At 42.4% G+C, this 14132-nt stretch overlaps 1 protein-coding gene across 1 annotated transcript in view; it reads right to left on the bottom strand.

The window, feature by feature from the left end:
• Positions 1-14132, bottom strand: part of LOC138248710 (E3 ubiquitin-protein ligase TTC3-like) — a 1210547-nt gene that overhangs the window by 700981 nt on the left and 495434 nt on the right. Inside the window, exon 19 of the mRNA XM_069202542.1 lies at positions 13967-14047. Within this exon, the coding sequence (XP_069058643.1) occupies positions 13967-14047 (81 nt within the window). The remainder of the gene's footprint in view (positions 1-13966; positions 14048-14132) is intronic.

The raw sequence follows: 14132 nt of genomic DNA, 5'->3' as shown, positions 1-14132 counted from the left end.
GTTGTAAGCCTTTTCGATTGCAATTAACAAGGCAGGACGTTTCATTTTGAGCAGAAAGAGGACTCTGCTTTCAGTGCTTTTGTTATTCTGCTGGAAGCGTCTCGGTTGTACAGAGACTAAAGAGGCGTGCGTGGAGGGGAACCAGGCTGTTTCAAGATTTTAAACCGCTGCGGCTAAGGTAGGTTATTGTGTTTTGCTATCGACCGGGGAAAGAAAGGATTGTTGCTTCCCGCTCAGTTACTTGCCTGTGCCAGTTACCAGTGCCGCCTGACTTGAGCAACGGTACAAGGTTTCTCGGAGACACGCAGAATAAACAAACAAGGATTTCTCAGTTTGTTGACGCATATTTAGTAGACATTAAAGCGTAGGAAATTTTTAACTTAACAGCTAGACATGATTGTTCTGCTGCAAACTTTGAAGTTAACATACAGAACACTAACGACAGCGATGTGGCATTTGTCCTCGGGGTCTTGGAGTTTGATCATTTTGAAAGGGGAGGATTATTTGTATGACGACAAAATGTATCTGCAGTAAAGAGCGCTGGTCATTGAAAACAGTAATAGGATATTTTCCTCGCTGCCTTTACTAATTTATGTACGAGCTTGGTGTGTGCTTGTTATAAGCACTTAAACTGGAATCTTACTGGTGAATAAGACAATTGGGGTTGTGAGGTTTTGTTGATAACAACCCAACACTATTTGATGTGATTGTCATCAAGTGAAACTGATTGCCAATTTTTCTGTGTGCATTATTGGGATTCAATTGTGCTGTGGATCTGCAGGTCATTCTACTTGCACTAAAATGGGTGAGGCTATGCGCCAGAGAATGGAGGAGGCATGCAACTTATTTGACGAAACTGCTACTAGTGTGACACCTGGAATTTATGTGAGTAAGGATGGGGGGGCCACACGGGGCGGTGCCCCTGAAACAACAATTGTGGCAGTTTGAGAGACTAAGGAAGAAAGAGATCAACAGAGCTTGGGAAGTAATTTCACTGAATAACTATATTGAGGTTGGTCGGGTCCCTCTTGGTCTTAGAATACTGATCACTTCAATGCATATTAACCCACATCCCAAATTGCTGGAGGAATGGTCGCTCTTAATGGCATCAACGTGCAAAAGCATGTTAGAACTCTTATCTAAATATGCGGAGATGGAATTAACACAGACCAGCGAGGAAATTGAAAAATTCAAGACAAACTTGGAACTGCATGAGGCACAAGATGATATAAAAAAAAATCTGTAAAGATATGGAGGAGCAGCTCAAGGAGTACGAATATGAAATCAAGTTGAGGAAGAGGAGAAAATGTATACGTGATAAAAATGACTATGCAACGGGACGTATCCTCACATTCAGTAGGCGGTTTGATCAAGCAAGAAAGGACTATAGACAGGGTGAAGCCTTACGGCGACAGGAGATGCCCTCATCAGAGTCCAGTGTGGAGAACATTTCAGATATGGAAGAGGCACCGGGCCCTAGCATGTCGGCAGGGCAACCGTTCACAACCTTGGAAGAGTATCATTTTTTACAAATGAGTCAAAGACCACAGAGAAAATGCCCGAGAGGCAGGGGAGAAGGCGGAGAAATAAAAAGACCAGGAGGCATGTCAGCAAGAAAGCGAAAAAATGGATGGCAAAAATATACGTCAGAACAGGAGGAAGAGATAAAGAATGATAGAAAGTTGACGGTTATCAATATCTCATCTCACACATTATCTCAGGATGAAGGAACAGTATTATAACTAGGTTTATCTTTTTGCCCGACAGCCAGCCTTAATTATACAAAAACACGAATTGATATTTTCCATCTAATCAGGAAATTAAAGTTAATGAAAATTTTTGCGCAACAGAAAGATCTATCCACACAGCAGATAGAGAAAGCGGATGACAAAGATGTTGCCTTGGAATTGACGATAAGTGATATAGATTGTCTAGCTGCTCTACGTGAATTGGAAGTAGGGGAAAGAACTCGGGCAACAGACAGTGAGCTATTGGATGATTTGGGTTTGCAAACAGGTAGTATGAGTGGCAGTAAGTTTAAAGTGAAATCAAGGTGCAATCCAATTTTGCCGCATGACAATATTGATGCTTTTCACGAAGCAGTGATCTTTGACTTATTTAAATTGTGGAAGAAGGCAGATGATGTGTTTGCACAGAACCTAACTCCAGGTCAACGATCAGCACTAATGCCTCTAAACAAAGCAACTTCTTTTGTTATTAAGCCAGCCGATAAGGGGGGTAATGTGGTGCTGTGGTACGCACAGAAGTTATCAACAGAAAGCTAAAAGACAACTGTTAAATTCAAACTGTTATAAGACATCCACTGTGTCACCTTATCGAGAATCAATAACCAGGTTTCATGATCTACTTTCTGAAAGTGTTAACAGAGGTTTGATTTCGGAGGATGAGTTCAAGTTTTTACTGGTGCGGAAACCACTGGCACCTTGTTTTTATATGTTACCAAAGATACACGAGGACATTTACAATCCCCCAGGTCGACCTATAGTGTCAGCGAGAGGGAGTCTCTTGGAGAATGCCTCTATCTATTTAGACCATTTCCTAAGTCCTTATGTATTCAATTTGACCTCTTATTGTAGAGATACCACAGATTTTTTTAACAGAAATACAAGATATCCCGTGGCAAACTCATTACATCATGTTAACTATATATGTTCTATCATTGTATACTTGCATCCCACATGAGAAGGGAATTCAGGCATGTAGACATTTTTTGAGGGACAAACTTATTAGACTCCTGGAACTTTCTGAGTTGCTTTTGAAAATGTTAAGGTTTTGTTTAGAAAATATTTTTTTCATGAATGAAGATCAGTGGTATAGGCAACAACCGGGACTGCAATGGGGAGTTGCCTTGCTCCAAGTTATGCCTGCCTCTTCATGGGATGTTGGGAAACACAATTTGTGATGGTGGACGAAAATTCAAAATAGTTCCAGCATATCATCTTCTGGACACGGTATATTGATGATATATTCAGGATGTGTTATGGTCCTGCACCACTGTTATTTGAATTGGTTACCAAAGAATAGTCTGAATTTACACTTCACGCACAAAATACACAAACAGGTTATGGAATTCTTGGATGTAGAGGTCAGGATTGAAGCAGGCACTTTACACACCAGATTGTTCAGAAAAACCACGGCTGGAAATAGTATCTTACACGCCTTGAGTCACCATCCTTCTAGCGTTAAATGGAGCATACCCTATGGGGAATTGCTTAGAGCAAAGAGAAACTGCAGCACACCACAAAGCTTTGAAAGGGAACAAGAGACAATGGTACAAAGGTTTAGATCTAGGAGATACTTAAACAAAATCGTTAAGAATGCCTGCCGCAAGGTAGGAGAAGTTAAGAGGTCAACATTACTAGTCCCAAAAAAGAAAGCTACTGAAACTAATTCCGAGATTTGTGACTACTTTTAACGCGTATTCATTGAAAGTTAAAAAGATTCTAACTAAATATTGGCATTTAATCAAGGCTGATAAGGTGATTGGACAGTTAGTTAGTCCTCTTTCAATGATAACTTACAACAGAAGCAGCTCCCTGAGAGACATCCTGGTACACAGTTATGCAAGCAAAATGAAGGGAACATTTTTGGATAAACAACAAGGTTTCTATAAATGTGCCAGGTGTAAAGCATGTAGACATAGTAAAAATAGGAAGGATTATATGTTACCTACAGGGGAAAAAAAAGAGCATTAAAAAGTTCTTGAGTTGTACTTCAGATTTAGCTATTATGTCATTGTGTGCCCATGTGGGCTACAATATGTGGGGAGTATGATTTTTCCCCTCAAGAAACGGATTCTTGAGCATTGGAGAGCAATAGTGAACAATTGATGCAACATACCCGGTAGCTCACCACTGTAATTTGGCACATGGAGGGAAGGGGGAAGAAATGACTTTTTGGGCATTGATAGGGTGCTGGGTACCCAGAGGGGAGATGATAAAGAGAGACAACTAAGAAAGATGGAATCGGAATACATCATTCAATTCAACAGTAGACATCCTTGGGGATTGAACAAGGATGAGGAACTTTTTGTTCACATTGGTTAGTCAGGTTTTGGAGATATGAGAGAGTTAATTTGTTTAGGGTTTTAGATTAATTTTTATTTTAATCTTGTTTGATAGTATTCCATGTGGTCATCCAATCAGCTAAGTAAGCAATGTTGAGGACATGTTGATATTATGTTTAATGGGATAGGTGAGTTTAGAAGTACAGAATAACAGAAGAAAACAGTAATTAAGGCAGGGGATAAGAATAAGTTCAGAGACATAATACAAGTATAATACAATATAAAAAAGTAAAAAATTTTTTTTAAAAAAAGGATTTCTTCTATGTCCATGATGTGGGGTAGCTGTTATATTGGAAATAGGAGGGGCCACAAGGTTTGTGCACTTTTGTTTTATTTTTTGAGGGCCAAGGAAGAAGACCCTGATGGTTGAAACGTGTTGCCCCATTTTTGTTTCTGTCTCATGATGAATTCTTTGATATGAAATGGATTCCTGGATGTGAACAAAGAACAGTAACTGCATGGAGTGCCAGCGTTTGAATAATATGTGATGGTTCATATCAAATGGGTCCTGCGCCCATTTTTTGAGTACCAACCTCGATAGGCGAGCGCAGGAAGAACAGCAGGACTTCTTCTCAGTAGATATATACATATTTCACAAAGAAGTCACTCCATTACCGACGAAAGCCCGGTTTCCCCAGCCTATTGCAGCATGCATGACACCAGCACCACCAATCCAGGTTCCAATTTTCTTTTATTTCATCTCAAAGTATAAAATTGCTGAGTGCAAAAGTCCAGAACACAAATGGCAACGCGTTTCGGCCTGAGCCTTCGACTGGCCATAGAGTTAAGTGCACATTGAGTGTATTTAAACCATGTGACCACTCCCCAACACCAATTAAAAATCATTACCTACCTTTGATTGCCAATCAGTACACATCTTTCTTTTTGTCTTTACCTCTTTCTCATTATAACAAGTATAAATTGTTTAAAGTCTTAGGACCAGATTTTTCTAATGCCTTTCCTCGTTTATAAGCTTTTTTGTTTATATATTTTATGTGTTGGGTGAATGCGGGTAAAGTACCCCTTACTACATTCTTATGTTCTATGGAATGTGGGCGGGTGGACATTTTAATCAATTCTTCAAATACAAACTTAAGTCAGCATATCAATCCTTAATATATATTGCATTTTAAATGTTTTTAGTTTTACTATGCCCTGTATTTCAATTACAACAGGCTTATCTCAAGTTTGTTTCTTAGTAGGTGAAGTACCTAATCCATAATCTACCAATATCCACACATCGCCCATATAACGTATTGTCCGAATGTGGTAATCTCATCTCTATTACACGTTCGATAACAAATGTCTATACAGCAGGCTTCCAAAATCACCCCTTAGTCATGATGGTACATTTCTAAATCGGTCTACAGTCACATGTTCTCTTATCCTATTACTGACAGCAAAAAGTCCACCTATTTCCTCATTGAGATTTAACCAGATTATCTATGTTTTGATTAATCTTCATAAGTATCTATGCATGCAGTTCCGCACTCTTGTTCAAACCACAAGGCATTATTATATATCTATCTATATGACATTTTTGAAACCTACCAATTCCATATTAGGAGGAAGAATATGTGGTAACATCAACAAAACACCTAGATAATTCTACTGCCCAAGTGCTATCAATGGCCCTAGTAGTTTTGGCACAAGTCCCATCAGGGTCTCTAACGCTGTTAGGTTTTATACCGGTTGGCGCAATGTTCCCACTCATTAACAATGGAGAAATTATAAAAAACAACATTGTATTTTATATATTTTGTCTAAGAAATTAGTTTATGTCTTATTCAGCATCCACTTGAGAAGATGTGTTTGAATGTTAGACAATTTCAGGCAGAGCTACCTTAAAAACTTAAATGCAAATTTACTGAAATACATTAAGGAATGCACCTCATAAGGCATCAGCTATTAGACAAAATATACTGCTGTGAAGGACCCATTCCAACTTTGTGGGTGCTAATGGCAGCATCAAGAGTTATACCTGTACAAATGCCTAAAGCTGCCCAATAAAATGTCCGAACATCTTAGCATTCAGTGTGAGCTGGAACTGGAGAGGCGATGCACTGAAGAGATGGAATCGATCAAGTTTCCTAGAAATGGGACTGTATCACTGATGTACAATTTGTCACAAGCAGCTCATAAGAATACAATAGGCAACCCCAAATCAGATACAAAGACCTAACTGCTGAGTTACCTCAATACTGATTAAGGCCCACTACCAGGATCCATAATAAATTGCTTGCAGGCCCATTCTCCTATTACCCAGCATCTAGCACAGGACATGGACACAGAAGTCGCAGAAGGAGAACACACAGCACTACAGAAAAGGATTCCATACCGCCGGAGAACCACGCAGAGGGCTGAGCGTTGCAGGAAGGAATGCTGGGGACTGGAGCTACACGCCACCTGAAGATCACTTGGAGGAGATGCAAACAAGCCTTGGCAGCTGCAAGAGATGTGCTGCAAATGGGTACCGTCCCGCGTGGGAAGGCAAAGGCTTACCTCCACCAAAGTTGGACAGCTGGCAAAGAGGACCAAGAGGACTACTCCGGACCACCACCCGTGATGCAGGATCCAAGGAGCTCAAGGAGATCCATGCAGCCAGTCGTCGTTGCAGCAGGTGCATATGGATGCAGGGAGTGACTCCTTCACTCTAAGGGAGATTCCTTCTTCAAGTGCAGGCTGAAGAGTTGCTGTCTTCTGAGGATAGACATCCGGGGAAATGCTGCAAAGCTGGAAGGAGCTGTGGAAACAAAGTTGCAAAAGAGTCTTCTTTGTGGATTACAGCGTTGTCGTTTCCTGGAGGGTCCAGTTGCAGTTCCAGTGGCCAGAAGTCGAAGTTGCAGAGGAATCCTGCTGGAGTCTTGCAAGCCAAATCTGAGGACCCACCTGAGAAAGACCCTAAATAGCCCTGAAAGGGGGGGGGGGTTTCCTAGCCAGGTAAGCACCTATCAGGAGGGGGCTCTGATGTCACCTGCATGGCCTGGCCACTCAGATGTTCCTAGAGGTCCCTGCCAACCTTGGAAACAAGATGGCAGAACCCAGGGATACTCTGGAGGAGCTCTAAGCCACCCCTGGGGTGGTGATGGACAGGGGAGAGGTCACCTGAACCAATGTGGACTGGTTTATGCACAGAGAGCACCAAATGTGCCCTTCAAAGCATACCAGTAACTTGGGGAGGCTACCCCTCCCAAGCCAGTCACACCTATTTCCAAAGGGAGAGGGGATGTTACCTCCCTCTCCCAAAGGGAAATCTTTGTTCTGCCTTCCTGGGCTTGAGCAGATCAAGCAGCAGCAGGGCAGAAACCTGTCTGAGGGGTGGCAGCAGCTTGGGCTGCCCATAAAGCCCTTTAAGACTGGTTGTAGCAGTGCTGGGGGTCCTCTAAGGAGCCCTCAGAGTGCATGGAATCATACTTCCAATACTTGCAACAGTATTGGGGGTATGATTCCAACACATTTGATACCAAACATGCCCAGGTTTGGAGTTATCATTATGTAGCTGGATATAGGTGGTGACCTATGTTCAGTACGCGCGTAAAATGGCATCCCCCACACTCACAAAGTCCTGGAGAAGGGGCCTGGAGTTTGTGGGGGCACCTCTGATAGTGCAGGGGTCCCTCACACACAGGTACTTGCACTCTGCCCTCTCGGCTGAGAGGGCCTACCATAGGGGTAACTTATAGTAACCTGGTGCAGTGACCTGTAGTGAAAACGGCTGCATGCATCCATTTCACGCAGACTGCAATGGCAGGCCTGCAGAACCCTGTGCATGAGCTCCCTATAGTTGGCAGAATAACTGCTGCAGCCTGTGCCTGGGCACCTAGGTACCATATACTAGGGACTTACATGGGGGAACCAGTATGCCAATTGTGGGAAGAAAAAGGTACAGTTACCAAGTTAGAAGGGAGAGCGCATAACCACCTGGTTAGCCGGATGCCAGAGGACACAGGGAATCACACTGACAACAGTCAGAAAATGGGGCTAACCATGCCAAGAAGGAGGGCACTTTCCTACACTAATGAATTGGAAGATATGTATTATGACCTACTTGTGTAAGCCTTGCACTGCAAGCAGTTAATTTATGACTGGCAAAACATTCTGCAGTAGTGGCTATAGTGCTATTTATACTTGTGTATAAATGTATGTCTGAGCCATTGCTAATGTGCTACTGCATGTTTATACATTTAAAGGAGAAAAATAAATTAACCATCTAAGGGAAATTCTACCTATTCTTCTCTGCACGAGGGCTCAGCATTTAAAAATTGGAAGAAATTGGTTCATGAGAGGACTATCTAATATGTTTTTGAATGGAAGCATTTTGTTCAGTAGTATAAACAGTGCAAATGAGACTTTGCAGACAAGAGAATACACACTTTCACCCTCATGTGAAATCAATCAATCAAGTAATTTATAAAGTGTGCTACTCACCTGTGAGGGTGTCAAGGCACCAGGGGGAGGGAGGGGGAGGGAGGGGGGGGGGGGGGGAAGAGAGCAGCTACTGATCAAATAGCCATGTCTTCAGACGCTTCCTGAATATCAGGAGGTCCTGGGTCTGGCGTAGGTGGAGCGGTAGGGAGTTCCAGGTCTTGGCGGCGAGGTGAGAGAAAGATCTTCCTCCGGCGGTGGAGTGGCGAATGTGGGGGGTGGAGGCGAGGGCGAGGCTGGCGGAGCGGAGATGGCGGGTGGGAGTATGGAAGGTGAGTCTGTCGGTAAGGTAGGCCAGACCTGTGTTTTGGAGGGCTTTGTGTGCGTGGGTGAGGAGTTTGAAGGTGATCCTCTTCGATACGGGTAGCCAGTGTAGCTCTCTGAAGGTGGGCAGAGATGTGGTCACGGCGTGGGACGTCGAAGATGAGGTGAGCGGAAGCGTTTTGGATACGTTGCATTTTTGTTTGTAGTTTGGCCGTAGTTCCTGCATAGAGTGCGTTTACGTAGTCCAGTCGGCCGCTGATCAGGGCGTGGGTGACTGTTTTTCTAGTTTCAATGGGAATCCACTTGAAGATCTTGCGGAGCATGCGAAGGGTGTTGTAGCAGGAAGAGGAGATTGCGTTGACCTGCTGAGTCATGCGGAGTGCTGAGTCCAGGATGATTTCCAGTTTTCTTGCTTGAGTGGTGGGTGTGGGTGCGGCTCCTAGGGAGGTAGGCCACCAGGAGTCGTTCCAGACAGAGGGGTTGCTGCCGAAGATGAGGATCTCTGTTTTGTCGGTGTTTAACTTGAGGCGGCTTGATTCCATCCAGTTGGCGATGGCTTGAAGTCCATTGTGGAGGTTGTTTTTTGCAGTTGTAGGGTCTTTCGTGAGGGAGATGATCAGCTGGGTGTTGTCTGCGTAGGTTACTATGTTGATGTGGTGAGTTTGTTCGATGTTGGTGAGAGGGGCCATGTAAACGTTGAAAAGCGTTGGGCTGAGGGAGGATCCCTGGGGGACGCCACAGATGGTCTTGGAGGATTCGGACAGGTAAGGCGGAAGGCTGACTCTCTGGGTTCTGCTGAATAGGAATGAAGAGATCCTGTAGAGGGCCTTGCTGCGGATCCTGGCGTTGTGGAGGCGTGATCGAAGGGTGTGGTGACAAATGGTGTCGAAGGCTGCGGAGAGGTCCAGGAGGATGAGCGTTGTGGTTTCGCCTTCGTCGAGCATGGTCCTGATGTCATCTGTAGCAGCGATGAGTGCAGTCTCAGTGCTGTGGTTCTTGCGAAATCCTGATTGGGAGTTATTGAGCGCTTTGTTGTAGCTGAGGTAATGAATACAAAAATTGGATTTGGAGGAAGGATCTAAACCAAAATTGATAAAATATTAACTATATTAACTAAGGTGGATTCACTTATTTTTTTGGGTAACAAGTTTAATAAAGGGACGGTCTGGAAATTCAATTAGCTGTAAAGGTATCAAAGATGTAACAGGCCTACATGAAACAGCTCAGGTTAACTAAGTTAGTGAGGCTAAAATTAAAGAATATGGTGAGAGATGTGTCATTTCTACACAGGCCATTTGACAAACTCAATATGGTAATAATGCATGCATTACCAAAGGTGATGTATGTTTTCTCATGACGTACAAAATCTAGGATTTTCCCTACTAAAGCTGTTGGAAAAAAAAAAGAAAATAAATAACAAAAAACTTTCAAGCGGTCTTTCAATTGGGAGTGAACATTGGGAGGTTTGAACTGGCATAAAACACATTTCTCTTTGCATCAATTTCCTCATGTACCATTAAGATAGCCAGGATATTATTATTTTTATCAAAACATATTCTCACTACTAAAATACGCTCAATCTCAGTTTTTCAAAGCAAACTAAAAATAGATCGAAAAAGAGTTTGACGGTTGGAAAACCCGACCACGAGACCCATGTTGAAGAGACCGCAGTCGAGGTGGTGGTCTCTCCACGGGCCCCATTACAACTTTTAACACTGGGCTGATGGGCGGGGACCAAGCAGTATTGTCCCCGGGTCATAATGGAGCTGGTGGCAATGCTGCCGCAATGACGGTGCACCAGCACCCTTGGAATAGGCACGGTCCCTTTTGGAAACTGTGCAATTCAAACTGCAAAGATTTATTATCTTGTTTTAGTCCAGGCACCTACTTCTAATGCTTCCTCAAATTATTTAGTAATCACTTAGTAAAGTCTGAAGGCAATACAGTGCTTAAAAAACATTTCATCAGAAGTTCAATAGTCTCCATGTTCATGCTCATTGTTCCCAATGACTTCTATGTGTATAAAATCCATGGGGGAAAGGCTGATGGTTTGATACCTATTTTATTTAGTCAACACATTTATACAGAACTCATTACCTGGAAATGTATGTGAAATATTTACATTTCAAAAACTTGTACAATAGTATCTTTAGCCAATGAACATTTCATTGAGACATAATCGATACAGCATACACACATGGGGAGGTAATTTTGTATTTCACTAAAAAGGATGATCGATTAAATGCTATGTTAATTAAAACTAAAATACGTTTTTCAATCCATCAAGGATACATTTAAATGGTATTGTTAACCACAGACAATTGCATTTGTAATGCACAGCAGCATATACATATAAAACAGAAAAATAAAAAGGGCACTAAAGAAGCATAGGCAATTGTTTCAGTCAGTAATTCTGGTGGATAAAGAACAATACTATTGAATAATACTATATATTTTTCACCTTATGAATTTAACTCACAGGTTTTAGGCTGGTTCAGAAAAGATTTTCCCCCAGCAAAAGCTGTCCAGCACCGCAATGGGGTCCCCAGCTACAACTATGCTTCAGGACATGGCACAATGCTTTTCACACTGGTGCAATGTTTTTTATACATATCAAAAAGTGTGTACAGGAACCAAGCAAGCAACAACAGAAACAAACAACACAGAACATCTTTTCATGAATTAAGTTCATATTAGTCACAGTACCCCTTCATTAAGATTGAGGAGAAATAGGGAAGTGAGAAATGTGCAAGAATATTTTGTATGCACCATCCAGATATTTCATTACAGTATGTAAGTTAAGTTTTTCTTCTGCTGGATACAGTTTTTAATGGATTCCTCACATTATGAATGAATCCTAAAAACGACATCTATGGACGCCGGGAAACCAAGTATGCAATAGAACTAAGGCAAAGTAGCAGTCTGTGTGCGCCTGAGCCGTCGGATGGCAGTGTTTGGCAAAAGTTTGCAAAGATGGATGACCATGTAGCTGCCTAAGAGATGCAGGCAACTGTGATGCCTCTGGAGAGAGATGTAAAGGCAACCATGGATCTACTTGAATGGGCAATATTGCCCTCTGAAGAATCTTGGCCAAGAAGTAGCAGATCTAGACAAAGAAGATGACCCAGCGCGAAAGGGTATGTTTAAGCAGCACCCTGCCAGTCTTAACGTCAGTATACTACTCTATCTTGACAAGTGCCGGTAATGTAATAATACACAGTTTGGGCTTCAAACTATGCAGTCACTCAGACTTCTTGGTTTGAAGTACAGAAGGAAAGAAAGGTGGCATGGTAACAGATATGGCCATATGAAATGCAGAAACCACCTTGTGTTATAAAGATGGGCAGCTGTGAAGAACAAACTTATCGAGGCAGATCAACTGATAGGGCCTGAAGTTATCTTCTGAAGTTATTGCCACCACCAAATCTGTCACAGGGTAAGAAATAAAATGGGCAACTGTACCCTAAGCTGAAACAGATGTGATATTGGTTAAGTCAAAGGGAAATTCAAGTTGCGCTGAGGAACAATAGAAGGATTGAAGCAAAAAGTAAAGCAAACCTTTTAGAAAATGTCGTACTAGAGGGAAAAGTACACAGGGAAGGGTAATCTGACAGACCTATGATGATAAACAGGGCTACTAGACCGCACTTAATGGCAACATATCAGAAAGAAAGGATGTGATTTGGTAGCAGATTTCCTGTTACCTCATCAGGAAGGCAATAGGACTCAAACTAGCACAGCTCAATCTGTAAGCATGCAACCCAGAGTGTTTAGTAATTAAGGAGGACCTGACCATCTTGCTGTGAGAAAAGGACCACTATTCATAGAAGACAAACAACTGATCAAGTGCTAAGTGCCAACAAAACTTCAGATATACTGTGCCCCAACCCGGGAAATTACTATCAGCTGTACTTGATTGTCTCAAACTTCCCATAGAATGTAGGACACAAGTGGGTTCGACAGTGATGAGTACAGTAGGCCCTGTGACTAGTTGCACATGAAGGCATTCCCCAGTGAAAGCAGTCACACTCACAGTGATGAAGGCTACTAAGTGAGTCACTATCAGACAGATTCCAAGGTCCTGCACTACTATAGGTGAATCGAATCCCAACACGGGGTCTATGAACCCAGGTCACCCTGTCTATGGAAATAAGGGATGGCAGAGGTATTGTCTGACAGAATCTAAGTGCTGCTTACTGAGATGGAATAGAGAAATGTCTTCCATCTCAATTTAGAATACTTGCGGCTCAAGCACATTTATGTGCAGTCATGGCTCTGAAACAAACTAAAGACCATGTAATGTCGTAATGCCAAGATGTGCACCCCACTCCAGAGACAAGTCAATCTTTGACTACTGTAACCTGAACATGAAGAGTTCGCCGAACAGCTCACCAAAAACACATGGGGGTCCAATTACCACCACAAATTCAAATGATCAGAGTGGGAGATCTGCACCTAACCCTTGTGGCTCGCTCCTCTGATGCTGGAGTCACTGTGACCACAGGCACCACTGAAAGGCCCTCTCCTGCCATATGAGTTGTGGCACCAACAGGAAAAATGAGGCCAAGAGACCACAGAATCATCTTCAAACTGCTGCAACATGCTGACAAGGGGGAAAACATTAATGAGCGTGGTGTCCAACACAGCCCCAATGAAAGTCAGCATTTATTTTTAGTCAATGCAGCTTTGTGCAGCAGTCTCTCTTTTAATTTATGAGGCACGGTGGATTTACTCCAATTTAGCATAGCATTAAAGACTCTTCTTTTAAGACAGTAATTCCTCTCACTGTAACCATGATCTATGGTTTCCGAGTGCCTGGACACCCAAGGGTAATCATGTGCTATAGAAACTCATTAACATTACTTAACGTTTGTTCTTCAGAAACTCACAGCAGCCTTAGAAAAGAAACAGGTGGTGTCAATGTGCAGTTTGTTTTCAAGGTTCAATTCAACAGTATTGTAGGACTGTTGAGTGTGTTTTAAAAAAATCTGGTTGGATCACCAACCACACAGTACAGACATGAACTACCAATAGCTAGGTGGGAAAGGGTGACTACAAATATGCAGCAAACCATTCTTTAAAAAAATATACAAACGTTTTAAAGTAATGGAAAGAAATAGCTAGTCTTGAATATTCACAATAACAACATTCCACTTTAAAAAGTGTTAGAGTCAACTTCCAAAATCTTACCTCTGGCTGCCCTATTCCCAACAGAGCTTTAGCATGTCCATAAATAAGCACCACATAGTCAATCATAGCAAGGTGCAGTTTCTGTAAACAAGAAACCAAAGACTTAGCTCATCTATAAATCATGGTGAAAAGCAAAAAGTGATTAACCTGAACTACTAAGCAGCTA

This window comes from Pleurodeles waltl, chromosome 8 (assembly GCF_031143425.1).
Source record: "Pleurodeles waltl isolate 20211129_DDA chromosome 8, aPleWal1.hap1.20221129, whole genome shotgun sequence".
NCBI lineage: Eukaryota > Metazoa > Chordata > Amphibia > Caudata > Salamandridae > Pleurodeles > Pleurodeles waltl.
The sequence above is the reverse complement of the archived record's forward strand: the minus strand, read 5'-3'. Positions and strand labels throughout refer to the sequence as shown.